This window comes from Protopterus annectens, chromosome 14.part0 (genome assembly GCF_019279795.1).
Source record: "Protopterus annectens isolate FY-2018-M chromosome 14.part0, PAN1.0, whole genome shotgun sequence".
NCBI lineage: Eukaryota > Metazoa > Chordata > Ceratodontiformes > Protopteridae > Protopterus > Protopterus annectens.
Genome location: NC_056748.1, coordinates 432,335,192 through 432,356,628, shown reverse-complemented (window position 1 = coordinate 432,356,628; position 21,437 = coordinate 432,335,192). Strand labels below are relative to the sequence as shown.

The following is a 21,437-nucleotide window of genomic DNA, read 5'->3' as shown; positions in this document are numbered from 1 at the left end:
ACAAGAAATCGGAAATTCTAGAAACGTTTATTATACTTAGACATGGTAGGTTGAAAGTCTGAGCAAATAATCCCCTGAATTAGCTTTCCTCCTTTTCCCAAATATTTTAAGGACCTTAACAGTAGAAGGACCCAGTAACAGTTTAGCTTTGACATCCTCTCAAATTCTGGAAACCCAGACAGGGAAATCTTTTCATCACTGACCCAGTAACAGCTGCTCTAGATATAGCATTAGCAATGTCACAAGAACATTTAAGACAGTGTTTGGTTACCTGAGATGCAAAAGATATAAAAAAATTGCAAGACGTCAGTCACTGAAAACCGGAGGTCAGCCAATAACTTGCTCATATTGTCAAAGGAAATCAGCAGAAACTTGGACACATGAGCCTGAAAACGCACTACTCTGAAGGCTAAGGTGGAAGAAAGTACAGTTGTGTAAGTTCTACTTACCATTAACAGTAGGTACTTTAATTTCTTCACTGCTGCAGTAGCCTTTGGGTAGTGTCCTGCCAAGGGCACACTACCCAGCCAGCTTGCCAAATCTGTAACTTCCCTCTCTCTCACTCACCTTGGCTGCTGCTAGGCTGCAACCTTTTTGGAAGGAAATACATCAGCAACCAGAGTGAGGTAAATGTTCAGGATTTTACTGCCATAAGAAAGGAAGGTAGATTTATCCTAAGCCAATCTATCACCATAAAAAAACATCCAAACAGCAACAACCGTAACAAAGGAGTGTGTCCCCCAAACAGCAACAACCGTAACAAAGGAGTGTGTCCCCCAACTCAACTATCTACAAAGGGGAGGGTGGGTGTGGCTACTGCAGCAGTGAAAAAATTCAAACATCTACTGTTATAGGAAAGCAGGACTTAGGCTGCAACCTTTTTGGAAGGAAATACATTAGCAACCAGAGTGAGGTAAATCTTCAGGATTTTACTGCCATAAGAAAGGAAGACAAATTTAGCCTAAGCCACTCTATCATCAGAAAAAACATCCAAGCAGCAACAACAACCGTAACAAAGGAGTTTGTGTCCCAACTGAACTATCTACAAAGGGGAGGGTGGGTGCGGCTAATGCAGCAGTGAAAAAATTCAAACATCTACTGTTATAGAAAAGCAGGACTTACATAACTGTACTGTTCTGTTTTTTTCTCATTGTTGCAGTAGCCTATGGGTAGATTCCCAATGTTTACCCTACTTGGGAGAAGGAAGGATAAGGGTCCATAAGCTCCTGGAGAATGGTTCTAACAAAGGCTGTCCTGGACCTAGAGAAAGAAAACAGTTTATACTGTTCTGTGAAGGTATGAACAGAGGACCAAGCTGCTGCCTCTAGAATACTTCTAGTCCACCCCTTTAAAGTATGCCATTTAAAAGGACAAAGCTCTGGTAGACTGTGCCTTACCTTTGTCGGAAATAGTTATACCATCATAGGAATAGTCAAAACAGTAGAAAACCATTTAGATATAGTCTGTTAAGATATGGGTTGGACTTTCTTAGACCCAGCATAACAAACATGTTTAGCCTAAAGGAGTTGGTTCTGTTAAGGTAGTACCTGAGCTGCCTGTGCACACGCAATCTAAGAAGAATCTGCACTCCCTTGTCTTTTGGCTCTGGGAAGAAAACTGGGCTATTGATGATTTGATTCAAGGTAAAATCAGGAAAAAAAACTTTAGGCATGAATGAAGTATTTGTGCGTAATGCAACCCTACTCCTGTGGAAAACCAGATAGTACTCACCCACCACGAGAGCTTGCAACTCAGGTACTTGCCTTGCAGATGGCATAGCAACAAATAACGCAGGTTTCAAAGTAATGCACTGCAAAGTCCCCTGAAAGGTCAGTTCAAAAAGAGCTAAAGTCAGTTTTTCTACAACAAAACAGAGATGCCAAGGAGGTGGAATTTGCTTGTGAGGGGGGGGGGGGGTCTCATGTACAACACTCCTTTCAGAAACTGTTTGACCACAAATGTAGAAGGACAAAGGGGGAGCCAAAGCCAGACAAGTTGAGGGGGCTGAAAGATGCACCCTGATGAAAGTATTCAACAAGCCTTCTTCATGCAGCTAACACAAACTGAGAATTAGAAATGTTACTTTACTTCCTTTTTGGGACCCCTGTGACTGGAAAGGCAACAACTAGAAAATATCTTCCATTTGCCAACATAAGACTTTCTAGTAATAGATTTTCTTGCCTCCTTTAGTACCTGTTTTTGTCCTCATGTGCTGAGTGAGATCTAGTCCGTGAGAAAGCTTGCAGTAATTGCCCTTGGCCAATTCCATAAGAAGGCAGAACTAAGTCTGCCTAGGTCAAAAGGGAGTCACTAAAATGATTTTTGGTAATTCTTTCTGAAGCTTTAGCAGTACCTTGGAAATCATTAAGTGTGAAAAAGCATACAGGGACATTCCTGACCAAAGGAATGACAGAGCACCTGCTCTCCATGTTTGGCTAAAAAGATGTCCTAACCAGAATTTTTTTAGTTGTTTTGTAGGGAGGCGAACAGATCTACCTGCGGAATTTCCCACACTTGGATCACGCCTAGATTGAGTTTCCACTCATGAGGGTCTGTCCTGGATCTGTGGATTGTGTCTGCAACAATGTTTTGTTCTGACAGTATGTAGAAGGCCTGACGATTCAAAGGAAGCTGAAGTGCCAACTTCCAAGCCATCACTGCCAATGGGTAAAGACGGTATGACCTTGTACTCCCATGCTTTTTCAGATACCAGTTGTTGTCTGTAACCTCCTGTAAAGGGTCTGGAGCCCACAGATGTACAACTTTCAAAGCATATTTATGTGCTTTGTACCTTCAGAGTCTCATGGATTTTGCACTTTTACTCCCATGGAAACTGCACCCCAAGCAAAAGAAGAGTCTTTCTGAACATAATGAACTGGGGCTGAAAGGGAATCAAGGATTGAGAGCCATTTGATCCCTTCACCACTGCAATTCTCACCTTACAAAACCCAACACAGGAAACAAAATCCAAGGGGTGTATGTGCTGTGTTCAAGAATTTTTAAGTACCATTGGATTTTTCTCATTTGTAATATGCCGAGTGATATCATGAGAATCATGGCTGCCATAAGACCTTGAATCCTGAAAAATTCTCTTGTAGGAGCCTGAAGCCATTGAGAAAAGTTCAAAAAGATCTGCTGGTAAGCTATTAACTTTTCTTTTGTAAAGAAGGCCTTTCTCCTTGGTGCATCTATCAGTTAACCCAAAAAGACAATTTTGTGAGAGGGTGTGATACAAGACTTTTGCAGGTTCAAGTTAAATCCTTAGATGTGCCAGGAGGCAGGACACTTTTGTTAGGGACTTCAAATATCTAAGAGAAGACTACATAAATAGGCAAGTCATCTAAATACGAAAAAATGTTGATGCCCCTGAAATCTGCAGTGAGGCAACACTGGGGTTAGGAACTTCGTTAACACTCAAGGTGCAGTGTAGAGCCCAAAGGGTAATGCAGAGAAAAAGAAGTTATGTACTTCACCATAACGTTCCATCTGAGTAGGTACTTAATTTGTCTGCAACCTGTGGGTATCGGATCCGAGCCGGCAGCTTACCAAGCTCCAAGATCCGAGCTCCTTGCTCCTCCCCCCTACCCATAATCCCCTGCTACCAACCACATTACCTCAGATCGTTTTTTTTTTGCCTTACCAACCTGTAAACATGAAAAAATCAACTGCAAAGGTGATCAGAAAATCCCGAAAGTTCAGGGGATGGCAGGGGGGGTCGGTTGCAGAAAAATGAAGTACCTACTCAGATGGAACGTTATGGTGAGTACATAACTTCTTTATCTGAAGTAGTTACTTAATTTGCTCTGTAACCTGTGGGACAGAGTCCCCAGCTACTTATAAGAACCTGGGTGGTCCTTACGGAAGGATATTCCGAAGCACCGCGGAGCCAAAAGAAGCCCTGCTTCTCGAAATCACATCTAATTTATAATGAGAAATGAACGTATGAGAAGAGGACCAAGTAGCCGCTGAACATATGTCATCCACTGGAACCCTAGACCAGAAGGCTGTTGAAGTGGCTACAGATCTTGTAGAATGAGCACGGATATTAACCGGGGCTGGTTTGCCAGACGATATATACCCCTGAATAATACACTGACGAATCCAATTTGCCACAGTAACTTTGGAAATGGCTTTACCCATGGCTGATTTTGCATACGAGACAAATAACTGGTCCGACTTGCGAAATTCTCTAGTCCTATGCAAGTAGAAACGCAGCTGTCTGTGTACATCCAATTTGTGTAATGTGTATTCTCCCTTGTTCTGAAAAGTGGGAAAAAACACTGGTAAATTTATTGATTGATTTATATTTGCTTCTGAAGCAACCTCAGGTAAGAAAGACGGGTTAGTCCTGAGGGACACTCTATCTTTGTGAAAAATAAGGTAAGGAGGCTTCATACACAAGGCTTGTAACTCTGAAACCCTTTTGGCCGAAGTAATGGCCACTAAGAAGGCTGTTTTCCATGACAAGAACTTCAACGGAATAGAGGCCGCAGGTTCGAAAGGTGGACTTGTTAAGGCTTGCAAGACTAGAGTGAGGTCCCATGGGGGAACCACAGACTTTATTGGTGGATTTAAAAGAAAGATGCCTCGTAAGAAGGTTTTGCACAACTTTGTAGAAGCTAAGGAACCTATGCCATCGCCCACATGAAAATGAGAGATGGCCGCTAATTGTACCTTAACCGTAGAAGCGCTTGCTCCCTGATGAAAGATTAATGAGAGGAAGTCTAGGATGGTCGGGATAGGGACAGTAAATGGGTCCAAGCCCTTATCTTCGGCCCAAATGGAAAAACGTTTCCACTTACTGTTGTAAAGTTTTCTGGTAGATGGCTTATGAGCCGCAACCAGAATGGCCTTAACGGGAGATGAGATACCGAAGTCCTAGCCATCAATGGAACTGGATCAGCCAAGCCGCAAGCTTGAGGCTGACCAGGTTGGGCAATCCGCGGGATGTGAAATCAGTTCTGGACTGGGATCCAGAATCCACGGAGGAGCCACACTGTGAGACCGCAAAAAGGGGAACCAGATCTGCCGAGGCCAGAATGGGGCTATGAGGATAACTCTGCCCCCCAACCGACAAGCTTTCTGAATGAACTTCATCATGAGAGGAAGGGGAGGATAAGCATAAAGGAGCCCTGGAGGCCAAGCATGGACTAGAGCGTCTCTGGGGGTTTCCCCTCTGGGGGGAATTATTGCGAAGTACTCGCTGCATTTTGTGTTTAAAAGAGAAGCAAAAAGATCGCAGCAAGGTTGACCCCATTTGTGGAAGATCTGTCTCGCAACAGATGGATTCAGAGACCACTCGTACAGAGTGAGAAGCACCCGACTTAGCTTGTCCGCTAATATGTTGGATCGTCCCGGGATGTGCGTTGCTACCAGAAAGCGGTTGGTGGAGATCGCCCATTCCCAAACTCTCATGGCCTCTCGACACAGGGGGTAAGATCTGGTTCCTCCCAGTTTATGTACCAGACTACAGACATGTTGTCTGTCTGGATCTCAATAGTCCCCAGGGGAAGAAGGTCGTGGAGGGCTTGCAATGCCAAAAGCACCGCCCTCATCTCTAGGACACTGATATGCAATGCAGTCTCTAGGGGAGTCCACGTGCCTTGAACGGATCTGCCTGAACAATGCCCCCCCACCCGAGGTGAGAAGTGTCCGTGGTCAACGTGGCTTCGACCGGGGGAATCACAAAGGGCCTCCCTTCTCTGAGTTCCCGCGCATGCAACCACCAAAGAAGGGAGTCCCTGCAAACTCTGCTCAGCGGTATGGGCGTGTTCAGCGGGTGGAGCAAGAGGGACCATTGGACTTGAAGGGTCCAGTGCAATATCCGCATTCGCAGGCGGGCATGGGGGGAAAGACCAATTGCGGCTGCCATAGAGCCTAGTGCCCTCAGGACTAACTCCACTGGAGGAGAAGGATTTCATAGTAGGGCTAACACCTGATAAGACAAGCTGCTCAGTCTGACTAATGTTAGGGTAGCTTGAGAGATTCGAGTATCCAACCTGGCCCCTATGAATTCCAGGGCTCGAGTGGGGCACAGGCAGGACTTCTGCAGGTTTACTGAAATGCCTAGGTTGTGGGCTAGAGTCAGTGCGTAATCTCTCGCTACTGAGAGCTGATGCCTGTTGGTCACGGTAAGGAGCCAGTCGTCTAGGTACGGGAAGACCTGAACGCCCTGAAGTCTCAGGTGGGCCGCAACCACCGCCATGACTTTGGTGAACACTCTGGGGGCTGAAGTGAGGCCGAATGGAAGAACCCTGAATTGATAATGACTGGCTCCGAGGCGAGGCGGAGAAACCTCCTGGATCGTCTGTCCATTAAAATGTGGTAGTACGCATCCTTGAGGTCTATGGAGCACATCCAGTCGTTCTCCCGCAGAAGGGGGAGGATAGATTGAAGAGTGACCATCCGGAACTTTTCCTTGGGTATAAACAGGTTCAGAGCGGAAAGGTCTAAGATGGGTCTGAAGTCCCCCCCGTTTTCTTTGGCACCAAAAAGAACCTTGAGTAATAACCCAATCCGGACTGATCTGGGGGGACGGGCTGGATGGCTCTTTTTCTTAGCAGCTTTAAAATTTCTAAGGCCGCCGCCTCCCTCTGATCGGGTGGTACATCGGGGAGGTGTCTGGTTTTGGGGGGAAGATTTAGGAAGGGAATGAAGTAACCTCTGGAAATGATACAGAGCACCCATCGATCCGTTGTAAGGGACTCCCAGTTTGACAAGTGCTCCGTCAACCACTCCCCCCCCCGACTGCCTCCAGAGAGGGACAGTCGGGCAAGCCCTCAGGGCTGTTGCACGGGTCTGTCCGAGAAAGGTTCTCTAGACCCTAAATTACGCAGCCCCCCTCTGCCTCTGGGCCGGCGTCCACCTTGTCCTCCTCTGCCTCTAGAGGATGAGTGGTCGCAGCTGGATGGGATTGCTGAGACTTGCGGAACCACAGCTTCTTTTGTCCCCTCTGATTCCTGGAGAAGGATCTTTGGGGGCTAGAGAAGCAGACTCCGACGGCAGACAGCATCTTCCCGTCCTTCTCGCTTTGGACCAGCGTATCGCGAACGGTCTTGCCGAAAAGAGCAGAACCGTCAAAGGGGGCGTTCGCGAAGGACGCCTTGAAGGGATCCGCGAAGTCGCAAAGACGGAGCCAGGCATGACGTCGTAAGATGATCCCTGCTCCGCTGGCTCTAGCGGCTCCCTCCAAAGCATGAGAGAGGAGCCGCATAGACGTATTGGAGATGGATTTCAGAGTGGCCATTCGTGTCGTAAACACATTCCTGTCTCCGACCGACATGGACTCTGGGGGAGCTGCAGCGTATTCCTTGATCAAGTCTCGCTGTAGCCTGATGGTATGTGCCATATAGTTCAGCGCCCTTATAGAAAAGGTCGCTGAAGCAAACATCCGCTTCCCAATCCGGTCCAACGCTCGAGATTCTTTATCTGGCGGGTGGACCAGAGAACTCTCCTGAGCGAGCTCTTTCTTGGTGGCCGCCGCCACCAACTTGGCATCAACAGGAGATCCTTTGGCCCACGACTGCTTATCTGTGGGGGGGCTCAGTATTTTGTCGGGACGCCTAGGTATTGGCTCCACGGTGTCGGGCTCCTTCCACCCCCTGGTGGTAATTAAGTCCACCAGGGGGTCGGCCGGAGGGGACACAAAAGAAGTAGATGGGCCTGCCTCAAATGCCTCCAGGAACACGGACTCATCAAGGGAAGGTTTTTGGGCAGACCACCCCCCTGTAATACGCAACATTTCCGTGATGTCTCCAAAGGAGACATCTTCAGGGGGTGACCTTGGGGAACCTTCCCTATCATCTAAGTCCGTGTCCATGGTAACGGACTCGGGGGAGTCCAGGTGCCTCCTTTTACACCGACGTTTCCGAGGAACCTCCTCGGTGGGGCTATCCGAAGAGGGCTCATCCACGGGTTGTTGTTCCTCAACAGGAACTAGCTGGAGGGCTTTGGCAGGCTGTCCCGATGGTCGAATGATGGAAGACAGACCCTCATACAGTGGGGGTATGGGTGGATCCACAGCCCGAACCGGGGATCTGGAGGATCTCGACAGAACCCTCTCCACTACCTTAAAAGCCGAAGGAGATTCACCCTCGCCAGCCTCTGAGAGCAATCTCCTCGGCTCTGAGGAAGGGATCGGGGTCGGAGCTGAAGCAGTTGACACCGAGAGAGAGGTGCGCTCCGAACCCAACAGCTCCGAAGATACAACAACTCCCTCGGATCCAATGCTCAGCCCTTGGCCCAGAGAGCTCGGATCAGACAAGCTCGAGGGCATAGTCGGCGTCGAAGAGACAAGCGCTATCAGCGCCGACAATTCCCTGGGTCCGAATGGGCATGGATCCGATGACTCCGAGATCCAAAAGCGAGTCGGAGAAGGTGTGATCGGGGCAAACATGGGGGCCACGCTCCCCCCCAGAGGGGGGGGGGCAAGAGCACCCCCATCTGCATTTGGGTCTGTAAGAACCGACGTATCATCCGATCCATATCCGCTTCGGAGATGCTTTTAGTTGACCTGGAAGAGGTAGTCGAGGCGGGCCGTGAGGGCCGCCTCGACGACCTCGAGGGAGACCGATCTTCTTCCTCCAGCTCCGGCGAGAAGCTAGGCGAACGGAGCCGAAAGGAGAAGGATCCGGAGACCACGAAGGAGACTTAGTTATTTTAGCTGGCGGAGCCGAGGGGTGAGACTCGGTCCGCCTTTTATGGGATCTATGTCCCTCCTTATCCTTGTGCCTCTTCTCCTTAGTTGAGGAGGCACTAGTTTCCCCAGAGCTCAAACCCGAAGTGGAAGGTTGAGTCCCGGGTAGAGCTGGGGGAACAGAGGGTGCCGAGGCCGCTGAGGCAGCCGGAGCCCGAACAGGAGAGGAAGAAGAAGCTGACTCCTGGGGGAGCTTTCCCCCCAGGATCAGCTTGTTCTTTCTATCCCGAAGTGCCCGGGGGTTAAAGGCCGCACAGATCTGGCAGGCCTCTGAGAGATGGGCTGCCCCCAGGCACAAAACGCACTGAGTGTGGCCATCAGCTGGGGAAAGCTTGTGGCCACACTCAGTACATTTGGAAAAAATGGCCTTAGGCCCTTCCGCCATGTTGAACCAGTCACACACACCCAAACACTAAGGAGGGAGGGGGGAGTGACAAGAAAAAACTAACTGCTATACCAGTAAAATTTAAAAAAAATGACATAAACAAGGGGATAGAAAGTTTTTACTAACACACACACTCGATTTCGACTTTTTTTGTGAAAAAAGAATGAAAACGATCTCACCCAGCCAGGAGCTCTTCAAAAGTAAAGCTTCTTCAGCCGTGGCAAAAAACGATCTGGGGTAATGTGGTTGGTAGCAGGTGATTATGGGTAGGGGGGAGGAGCTAGGAGCTCGGATCTTGGAGCTTGGTAAGCTGTCGGATCCGATACCCACAGGTTGCAGAGCAAATGAAGTAACTACTTCAGATCAAATAACGTGATCCAGATAAAGCAAACCTTAAGACATATCCTGAAAACGAGAGCAATGGGTATCTGATTTGAGAGCTAGTGTTACCATAAGACAATGTTCTGGCTGTAGGCTCAACATCCAGAATTTTGACACTCTCACATAAAAGTTGAGAAAAGACAGATCTACAAGTCTCCACATTGCTCCTCCTTTGGTACCAAAAATATGCCAGAATAAAAACCTTTGCACATATGACTTACAGGTACTGGTTCTATGACCTCTGCTTTTAACTTGTGCTGCAGTACTGATGGAAGAAAAGGACTGTTGACTTGGTGGATCTGGTGGGATTCTCCTGAAAGGAGGGAGAGACTTCACCCACTGCCAAGTCAAACTTTCCTGAATCATTTTCAATATCCGTCTGAAATCTTATCCCATGTTAAGTGGTTGAGGGTCAATCAGTGTAAAAAAGGTAGGAAAATTGGGACAGGTTGTGTGGGTAAGGTGATCAGGTTCCTGGCATAATCATTCATTAGCTGGTACTTGACCATTTTTGAGAAAATTAGATAGTAACTCTCACAAATATTGTAAAACCAGAGAGCAACTAGCCCTGAATGGGTGCTGGTTATGCTGCTGGCACCAACTAGAAAACTATCCATTTGCTAACATACGATTTTCTAGTAGCAGGCTTTCTTGCTTCCATCAGTACCTGCTGCATATCCTCAGAAAACAGGTGCCTAAAAGGAATTAAGACCTTATCATCCAGGCAGTCAACTGAAGATTGTTGAAGTCAGAGTGTATAAAACACCCCTGTTATTGTGAGAGTAGATGTATTCTGTGATGAGGTAATTGCCCCTGGTAATTTCAAAAAGAAGGGAGAACCACTGTTGCCTGGGCCAGAAAAGTGTTACTAACAATGATCTTGGGGGATTCCTTCTGAATCTTCAAAAGTACCCTGTACATTAGTGGAAAGGCATTCAGAAACACTCCTGTCCAAAGAAAATAAAAGGCATCAGTCTTCCAGGGCTTCTTGCATGGAGTCCTGGAACAGAATTTTGCCAACTGACTGTTCAGAGAGGAGGCAAACAGGTCTACCTGAAGAACTCCCCACAAATGGATCAAATCTTGGAAGACCCCTGGATCTAGTTCTCATTCATGAGGATCTGCCCTGGTCCTGCTCAGTTTGTTTGCCACACAACTTTGCTCTGATGGATTGCAGGATGCCTGTAGAATGAGACTGTACTGTGAAGCTATATCCCAAGCTAACATGGCTAATAAGCAAAGCAGGTACAACCTGGTTCCCCCCTTACCTGCTGATGTACCACATTCACTGTGGTATTGTCTGTAATCACTTGAAGAGGTCCCAGGGACCAAAGATTGTTCAGAGAACTGAGTACCCTGATCAGGGTAAGCATCTCCTTGATATTTATATGACTGAGTCTTTCCTTGGTGCGAAACTGCTCTCCACTCTGAAGCCTCTGTGGTGACTGACTGACTGCTTTGGAGCAGGGAGGGAGAAGGGGCAACCCTGATTGAAGGATATCTGTTGTCTCCAACAACTGATTTCTTTTCTGACAAACCCCAGTACTGGGATCTGAAAAGATAAAGGATGTTGATGCTGAGACCAAAGAGATTTCAGATACCACTGTATCTTTTTTGTGTGGAATCTTGCCAGGGGTATCTTGAGAATCACAGATGCCATGAGACCTAAAATTCTGAGGTATCCCATGCACTGAGAGAAATCTGAGTGGAAAAAAATTATAAATAGATCTTAAGATCTATTTTTTCCCCTGTGGAAGAAAGGCTCTTTGAACAGAGATGTCTAGTTGACATCTCAGGAACACAATACTGTGTGACAGAGTCAAGAAAGACTTTTTAATGTTCTCTTGGAATTCCAGCTTGTGCAAGAGATCGCTCACCCATGAGAGAGATTCCTGACATTGTGAAAAAAACCCTGCAAAGTTAAGCAAGTCATTTAGAGAAAACCAATGCTGCCTTGACCAACAGGGAGTCACGAGCAAGATTCTTGGCTTGTCCCTCTGGATCTTTAGAAGGACTTTCTGAATGAGTGGGAAGAAAGGGATAAAGGAACTGTCCCTTCGAAGAGATGGAGAAGTAGTCCACTCTCCAGGCCAGTGGGGAGGGATCCCTGAAGCAGAAAAGCTGCAATTGTCTGTTCTGGGGGGAAGCAAATAGATCTATTTGAGGTGTGCCCCACCGGTGGACAATGTTTAAGAACACATCTCTGTGCAACATCCATTCATGATGCAGAGAGAAGGATCTGCTGAGGGCATCCTCTTGATGGTTGTCCTTGGATGGAATACATACTGCCTGCAGTGTGCTGTTGTAATGACAGGCCAACTCCCATGACTGCATTACTATCCTGCAGCGCCGGTAAGAGCTGCCCCCCCCCCCCAGTTTGTTGATGTGTCACATCACAGTTGTGTTGTCTGTGTAGATTTGTAGGAGGCCTGGCTGCATAAGAGGGAGAAAGGTCTGTAGGGTTAGAAGGACCACAGTCATCTCCCTTATGTTGATATGTTTTTTTTTTCTGGAGGGAGGGTTCCCATTGGGCCTGCACCTTGAGGCCATTCATAGTTGCTCCCCACCCTAGATAGGAGGCATCCGTGTGCATGCACTGTACTGGGATGGTGGGTTGCTCAGGAAGGCCCAGGTTCTGGTGTACTTCCTGGATCCACCACCTCAACTCTGTCTTTATGCAGGGTAATAAGGGTACCTGAAATTCCAGGGGGTGGCTGCGTTGTGACCAGACATTTTTCAGGTACCACTGGAACTTCATGTTGGGAGGGTGGCCTAATGGTTAAGGTGTTTGCCTTACAAACACAAGGTGCAGGGTTTGCGTCTCACAATGGATAATTGACTAGGCTTAAAATAGCTCGCAAGGGCAGTTAGCCTAGTACTAACCTATGAACTAACCTATGAACCTATGTGCAGCCTGGCTAGGGGAGGGATGACTTTGCCAGGTTGAGAGTGAACCCAGAGCTCTGGAGCAGGGATGTAGTGAAAAGTAAGTGATTCTTGAATGCATTCCTCTTCTGCTAGGAATAGGAGGTTGTCCAAGTAAGGGTAAATTTGAATGTCTTTTATTCTGCAGGAGGCTACTGCTGGGGCTAGGCACTTTGTGAAGACTCTTGGTGCAGCAGATAAACTAAAGGGCAAGGCAGCAAATTGAAAGTGTGAAGAGGGTCCAGTAAAATGCAAATACTTTCTGTAGTCTGGGTGGATGGGAATGTGGAGGAATGCTTCCTTCAGGTCCAAAGTGGCCAAGAATGGTTTGGGTGGCAATAGTGAAAGAAGGCTTTGTAGTGATAGTATTCTGAATGAAGGGACCTTCATAAAGAGGTTTAGGAAGGACAAATCCATGACTGGCCTCGGAGGGCCATCCTTATTTGGCACTAGGAACAGCCTGGAGTAGAATCCCCTCCATTCTTGGCTTGAGGGGACATTTTCTATGGTCCCTTGGGCGAGTAGTTCTTTGATAACCTGAGGGATTTGGTGTAACTGTTGTTTGGGAGGGAAGGGGGTGCCTTGCGGAACAGGCCTTTCCTGCGAGGGCATGAAGTACCATTTTTCCACTACTGGCAGAACCCAGCAGTCTGAAGTGACTTGTTTCCAGATGGGGAGATAGTGAGAGGCAGGACGAGAGGGGTAGGAGAAGAGCTTCTCTAGGTGACTCCCCCAGAGGGGGGATCAGGGCAAAGTAACTTGTTGTTTAGAGGGGATGCAAACAGATCACAGCAAGGTTGGCCCCAGTGATGGAAGATCTTGTCCATCACCACAGAATTGAGAGACCACTAATGAGGCATCAGAATAGTTCTGCTCAGCTTGTCCGCCATCATGTTGGAGCTCACTGGTTATATGTTGCCATGAGAAAGCAGTTGGAAGAAATCGGCCATTGCCAAACTCTGAGGGCTTCTCGACAAAGTGGATAAGATTTTGTTCCTTCTTGTTTGTTGATGTACCAGACTACCAACATGTCCGTCTGAATTGCCACTGTTCCTAGATGAAGGGCATTTTGAAATGCTTGCAGTGCTAAGACCACCACCCTCATCTCTAGAATACTGATGTGCAAATTGGCCTCCAGGTGGGACCAAGTACCTTGGACTGTCCATCCCAGATAATGCCCCTCCCATATGGGAAGCATCCGTGGTCATTATAGATCAGGGCTGTAGAAGAATGAAAAGTGGCCTGAAAGGATCTCAGTGGAATGGAGTTACCACAACAGGTCTTGTTTGCTGCAATTGGTGATCACGATGTGATGCAACATCGGCTGATTCATTAACAACCACTGAGAGGCCAGAAGCCACTGGTGAATCTGCATGTGATATCTGGCCAAGGGAACTACAGTAATAGAGGCTGCCACTGAGCCTAGCATCTGCAGGATGAGCCTGGCTGGAACACTTCTGTTCTGAATATGGTTTACTTGTGATCTGATCTTTTGCAGACTTTCTACTGGAAGTGAAGCAATTCATGAAACCATACTTAAAGTTCCAATAAATTCCAGCTGTTGTGTATGTTGCAGATTTGACTTTTCATAACTTATTGTAATGCCTAAAGAAGTGCAAAGATGCAGGGTGTAATCTCTTACCTATTTTAGCTGACGCCTGGTGATAATGGTAAGGAACAAATATCAAGAGTGCCAAAGTACTGCAAGGAAAAAACACTTTAATGACAAAACACAGCAGAGCTTTCGGACATAATCCTTCTTCAATACTACAAACTTATAAAATTTCTTTCATCTTATATACAGGCCCAAAGTAGTCATGTGGTTAGCAGCCCAAAAATCACATGACCATAAGTATCACTCAATAAGGCAAAGTTAAAACAACACAGATAGCAATGATTCTATAGTACATAACAAAAAAAAAAAAAAAAAAAAAAAAAAAACTTTGCACTTTTTCTTCACAGTATGCAAAGAGGAAACCACCAAGGTGAGCCTTTCCTGGGGCTTTTGTGCCCTCTATCCCAGGGATGAGGCTGATGGTAGCTCTGGTAAGGGGGATGCAGACGTTTCGGTTGACAGGGATGGCAACGACTAGAGTCCACAATGGATAAGGCCTTCTCCATGATCTTGAAGGCTGCCCCCCATAGAGGAATGGGAGTCTAGAACCGGAATAGACTGCTTCGGAACCATGGACCCACCCCGCATTGAGAAGGTGGCCTCCGAAGCAGAAACCTGGGTCGAGCCAACGAAAGCCGAAGCACCAAGAGAGGTTGGACGTGTCTGACATACAAAGCTGCAAACAAGATCTGACATGATTTAGACAGAAGCATTATGGGTAGAGCCTGGCTCAAGGGTCTGGAAGGCGCAAGCTGAAGTAAATGGCCGAGTCAGTTCCGAGGCTTAGATCCAAGCCACACTCAAGGATTACATGAAGACTGACAACATCAGATGTGTAACGTTTTGTAACAAAAAAATTAATAAGTTGAAAGGTATTCCCCAACTGGGAATCCTGACTAAAAAGGTAAATTTTAAGGTAATATTTTTTGTGGCAACCACTAAAAACACCAGTCTTTGCCTCCAACAAATATTTCTGAAAGAAAAGATACTTTTCTTCACAAAATTGTCAGAATAGGAAGGCAGCTGGCAATGGGGTACTTATATGACCATCCTTGGAGAAAATCTAGCTGATTGTCAATCACCTGAAGCCTACAGGGAAGAGCGCACTTTGGTAGCAAAAAAGGTCTGAAGGTTTGATGCTCTAATGGCTGACTTTATACCACTCTCCTTGAAATGTTCAGCAGTTACAGTTTGGGGAAAAGTACCCTACAGCTTCGGAAGCCGGAGGGTTGTCTTGTCCTTGGCAAAATACTTCCCTATACTGTTAAATCTACTGCTACAGTTTTCTAATGATGGACATCAAGATTTATGTATTTATTTCAATAGCAGTCAGTTATGTAGGAAGGTAAGCACTGTTTTATTTTAAGTATGTGAGTGGGTGGCTGTGAGTGTGCATGTAGGGGGGCCTAACTCTCCTTACAAAATCTATGTTTTTTTTGGCAAATCAAGACTTCTGAGTTTCAAACTTCAAAGCCTTCATAAGAGGCATGCTAATGTAAAATGTTGACATTATAAGGGCAATAATTAAAATCTGCCCAAGATTTTGTCCATTATCTTTAGATTTCTTCAAGATTCCTAGTCTAAAAGATTGACAGGAATGCTGAGGGTGGCTGCAATGGGTTGCACCCTACATTTTGATAACAGTAACCTGAGACACAAATGCCAAAATATATATGGTAATTATGATTCCAAACACCTGAAATGTACACAGCCATACAATTTTCTCTAATTGCTTGACACATCTACTTAACTTATGTGCCAGTGAAAGGGAGTTTGCAATGAGTCACTCACTGCATGGTTCTGACAGCAGCAAGATGAAATAAAATTGGTGGTTATTTTTACACTTTGTCATTCACTTGATTCCAATCAGACATCTGAGTTGTACATTGCCAGAACATTTGCTGTATATTGGGTGTGTGCGGTTGGGTGGTGTGTGTGTGTGTGTGTGTGTGTGTGTGTGTGTGTGTGTGTGTGCGTGTATGAGCATGGATGTTAAAATAAATTACTCTGACCAAATGTAATTCTTTTTACTTTGTTACAATAGGATATCTAAGGTGTACCCAACTAACTAATTTGGCTTTGATTGCTTGATGGAGGTGGGTGGGGGTCGGTCTGTGGAAGAAAGTGACTCAACCTGTTGTGATTTGCTCAAGCTAAACAGTCATTCTGGCTTTGGGAGACTAATGCGTACTTTTGTGAAGCAAGTTAGAATATTTTACCGGCACTACTTTAAGTGCAAAACAAAACTGAAATGCATTACCGGGGACACATTTTGTAATCACAGATAGTCATCTGAAGTGAGCACAGTCCATAAAGTGGTTATAATTACTAGGTACAGGGGCTCTTTGCAGATGACAGTAACAGACTCTGCTGTCATTTGTTCAAGTTACAGAGTCTATTCTGGATCTGCAGTATGAGACTGTATATGTGTGAAGCAAACAGGAATACTTTAGAGTAACTGTGATTACTGTTTGTGTGGAGCAAAGTTGATTTATTCTACTGTGTCCATTACATTTTCCCACAATTACACACCACAAGTGTGCAGAGTCAAAAAATGTGGACTTTGCTGGGAAGAGGGACTACCAGTGAATATAAGTGACTAACTTTGTTGTCATTTGCTCAAGTAAAGCAGGCTCTGTAGATCTAATGTGCATTTGTAAGATGCCAGCCAGAATACTTTACTTTGGCTATTTTTTTTAATAAAACTCTGAGTGCATTCAGTCAGTAAAGTGGCTCCAGCTGATCAGAATGGTGACTGAAATGCATCTACAAGCAGCAAACTGGTCAACATCAGCATTGTATACAATAAATATGAGGTCTAGGCAGGACCGATCAATGCACAAGGAGTATTATTGCTATTTCATGTGTCTTGGTTTTCTGTTTATGTTTTTGGCTGGGATTCTTCTGTGTGGCATCTACATGAAGTCAACCATTTCTTTGTAGATTTTATTCAGGTGCTCTAGTTCCATTTCTAGGCTCTCGGCTATATATGTGCCTGTGGCAATCTGGATCTTTACTTCCTCTTGAATCCAACACCAGACAGATATACAGAAGGTAACCATCTTTTCTGGATAGTAGAAACAGAGAAAGAGAGAGACAGAGACAGAGACTATTCTCAGACAGATATCTGTGTAAGCATGTGTCTTCTCAGCTTATTGGGAGGTTGGGAAAAAAAAAACTGAAAGCTGCCCCTCAGGGCATCTAAAACACTATATCATCTGGTGTACTGGCCCCCAAACGTCTGTCTTACCTCAGTTCATTTTGTCCATAAAAACTATAGCCTTGGCTATTCGGGGCTTGTTGGATGAGAAAAAAATGGAGGAAAAAAATCTAAAAAGTACAAAAGAGTGTGAGAAAAAATACAGAAGGTGCAGCCAAGACATGGAGAAAATGAGGGGGGCAAGGGGGACTGGTATGCAACAAAGGGCGCTATGGAGTCCCCTCTGTTTAGGCCCTCATTTCATCTAAGGCTGGCCCTGTTAATCACAACGAGATACCTTAGCTGTATATAATCAAAGTGGCTAGAATAAGTGGACACTGAGGCTGCCTGTGGATGAAAGTGACTGACCCCATACACTGTTCTCGGGTAAATGGTAATTAACATGCTGTAATATAGTCTCACCTCACTCCAAAAAAATCCCTTGCTTTGCAGTCACCTACTGCCAAAGAGACACACACACACATTTATATAGCCAGAGCTACAGCCTTGGCTAGTTCCCTTCCAATTGTACAGTCTCTGAAACAGAACTGAACTAAACCAGGAAAATTCTTTTATAATTCTTCATTCAGAAGGATGACTAAGCATGATCCAAACTACTCACTCATTGTATCAACACACAATGGCTGGCTTCCAACAAATTAAGAGAATCTTAAGTACAGGAAAACACAATACCAAAATTACAGAAATAAACAGGAAATACTGTTCTAAGTTATGGCAATATGGAAAATGAAAATTAAAACGGTGACTGAATTACTTCAATAACAGTCATACTTCTAGTGTCACAATACATAGCTGTATTCTCAAGCTGGAAGGACAACTGAAAAAAAATGTAAAAAACAGTTTATGAAACTCTCCCTCTATGAAGTAATGAATATTGTTTTACTCTAAATGGCTGAAGCAAGGAATTAATTTTTTGTGAAGTTATTTTACCAGTACCTGTTTGGCTTCCTCTAAGATTAGCTGCTAATGAACCAGGAGCAGAGTGAATTCAGTCACCTTGTAACATTCCACACAGAAATATCACCTTTGCTTATGGCATTTACTGTATCCAAGTAAAATAAAGTGCATATTACTCTGCCATAACTTTTTCTCATGGAGAGTATAAACGTACGTACCACTGGAACAAGCCGTGGGTAAAAGAAGACATTTGTTTCTGCCACATCCATAGAGGTAACAAGTTGACGAAGGTAAGCCCGATCGTCAGTTGTGGTGTCAGCTCCTGGCTGTAATACATCACTCTTCAACAAGCAGTTCAGGTACACTGGCAACAATTTCATGCACTCAGGAAGAATAAGCTGGAAATGTTTCAGCAGTACAGAACACAGTCAAAAGCATGGCTGCACCTTTTGTAATAAATTTAACTTCTGACTCAAAGTACTTCTGTCAGTTTTATTAACACACATGCATGTAAATACAAAAAATATTTAAATGACTAACATTCTAACAAGCAATGAAACAATTCACAAATACAATCGTATAACGTATCAGTTATGATCCTCTCAAACAAATGCTACAGGTTTATATATTCTCAAATACTACACTTAAATTAGGCGATTAAAAGGCAGTTTTTAAGAACTTGTCATAAAGATAAGTCAGTAAAGTATGCAACTTGTATAAAATTAGAGCATCAGTATGCAACTACTGGGTCTACATCAAGTCCGCGAAGACACATTCATTGAATAAGTCTTCAGTGAACACTAGCCACTGAAATTCACTTCAACGACCTGGGGAATTTTTTCCACAGTTTACATTCACCCACCAACCTTCCGGAACACACAATGGACTAAATCAAATCCACCCAAGTGGGGGGGGGGGGGGGGCTTTTCACTCCAGCCCAAACTATATATACTAACTCTGAGATTGCACTACAGTGAGGAAAAGGGCACAGTTGAGGTGATGGCCAAGTGTTTGCGAACCACAGGAAAAATTCTGCGGTTTGCTGAAGTGATTTTCAGCAGCTAGTATTCTGTGAAGACATATTTGATGAATATGTCTTTTGCGGAACTAATATAGACCACCAACTGCTATAATATTACAGCACCAAAGGCATTATATGTATGGATTCCCTCCCAACAAATGCAAGGCAATAATGAGCCAACAAGGTTCATTAATCACAGTATTATACTGTTCCCAGAGGCAACAAATATCCTCACGATGACAATGGTATAGGAATGGCCAGAAAAAGAGCAGTCTGTTTCCTCATTTTCCCTCTAAATGATTACCAGATCCTGGAAAAATCTGAGGTGCAGACTTAATGAATATGGGGTGGACAAGGCCCTAACAGTAAGCTAGGAAAAATACAAAGGTCTTCTTAGAGATTATCTCAGCAAACAGCCTCATTAAATAGGCTGCAGTTCTATCAGAAGATGAAGGAATGGGTCACATCACATGCCTGCTGAATGCAAATATGTCAAAAACCTAGCAATTCACAAATTTATCTTCTCTACAGTAATCCTATTCAGTAAACCTCAACCTATTGTAACATTTCAAAGCAAGATCATGTGAGATAAGAGTACTTGACAAAGCAGGTCTTCGAGTCTCAAATAAAAATTGCCACGGAATGGAAAGGTGCACAGCAGTAACGCACTATGAAAGTATAAACTCTGGGCCAAACACCAGCACAGACTTCATCCACTTAAAATAGTCCCATCCCCATCTTGAAGTGAGACTCCTTAGGAGTTATAAAGCTTTTTCCAAGATCATACATAGGATGGATTTTCTGCTTTCCTAAAGCAAATGATTAAGTGTTAAGAAAGTACAGCTGTGTACCTACCATAAATGTAGATGTTCGTGTGTATTCACTGTTGTAGTCATTACTCTTGGGTTATCCTGCTGGCAAGCTACACGCAGTCGGCCTGAATTCCAAAGTCTTGGTCCGGCGTCGGTTGCTGTCACCTCTTCCCTGACATCAGTGCGCCAGGGGAATAAAAGTTGCAGCTGACGCCATTTTCTTTAGTTTTTCTTGCCCCAGATGTCAGGTGCCCCCAAATGGGTAGGCTAAAAATTATGCCAATAAACATGCATGCACTAAGGAAAACATTTCCTTCATCTACAAGCTAATACACCACATAGGTTGTATAGAATAGAGAAGTACAGATAAGACCCAGCAAAAGAAAGGGGGATGGTGGGAGGGTAACCTGGACTGCAACAGTAAATACACTCGAACATTTACATTTATGGTAGGTACACAACTGTACTATGTTCATCGTGTTCCACTGTTGCAGTCATTACTCGTGGGTTGAATCCCAAAGCTGAGGATGGGTGGCTGGGGCTAAATAGGATTAGGAGAGGCTATGAGGCCCTGCAGAACTGCAGTGGCAAAGCCTGCTCAAGATTTAGAGTAGACAGGTAAGTGGTAGTGCTTTGTAAAAGTGTGCACTGAACTCCAAGTTGCAGCCTCTAAGATGTCTTTGGTTGGTACCCCTCTGAGGAAGGCTGCTGAAGTGGCCGCTGCTCTGGTTGAATGTGGCCTAATGCCCTTAGGCACTGATTTGCCATGCTGTGAATAGCAGAAATGAATGCAATGGCCTATCCATTTTGAAATAGTCTGTTTTGAGATAGCCTTTCCTTGTGATCCTGCAGCATATGCTAATAAAAGCTGCTCTGTCTTTCTGAAAGCTTTAGTTCCGTCCAAAGAATGCAGAAGTCTCTCAACCTTGTTCTGTGGGTTTGGATAAAAGGTAGGCAAGTGAATGGTTTTGGTTAAGGGCCACACTGGACACCACCTTAGGCATAAATGTCGGGTTTGTCCTCAGAGAGACTCTGTCTGGATAGAAAATGATAAAAGGTTCCACAGCCATGAGTGCCTGTAACTCCGAGACTCGTCTTGCAGAGGTTATTGCTAGGAGCAGAGCTGTTTTCCAGGATAAGAATTTTATATCAGCTGTTGAGGATGGCTCAAAAGGAGGCAGTGTGAGTTTTTCCAAGACATAATTGAGGTTCCATGCAGGTATTGGTGCTCGCCTTGGGGGGGGGGTCTTATGTTGTTGGCCCCTCTGAGGTACTGCCTTATTAAAGGACGAGAAAAGATAGGAGGATCTGTATTGTTATGGGCTGAAATGGCAGAGGCATGGATCTTAATTGATGAAAAGGATAGGCCTTTGTCCAGCATCTCAGTTAAGTATTGCAAAATCTGAGGAATATTTGGTACAAACATGTCAATTCCTTGTGCCTGGTTCCAAGCATAGAATCTCTTCCAATTTTCTGCATAAGATTT

At 45.1% G+C, this 21,437-nt stretch overlaps 1 protein-coding gene across 1 annotated transcript in view; it reads right to left on the bottom strand.

The window, feature by feature from the left end:
• The window catches only part of SEC24C (SEC24 homolog C, COPII coat complex component), a 2,546,747-nt gene that overhangs the window by 263,827 nt on the left and 2,261,483 nt on the right, over window positions 1-21,437 (bottom strand). Inside the window, exon 21 of the mRNA XM_044055565.1 lies at window positions 18,337-18,516. Coding sequence (XP_043911500.1) covers window positions 18,337-18,516 — 180 coding nt within the window. The remainder of the gene's footprint in view (window positions 1-18,336; window positions 18,517-21,437) is intronic.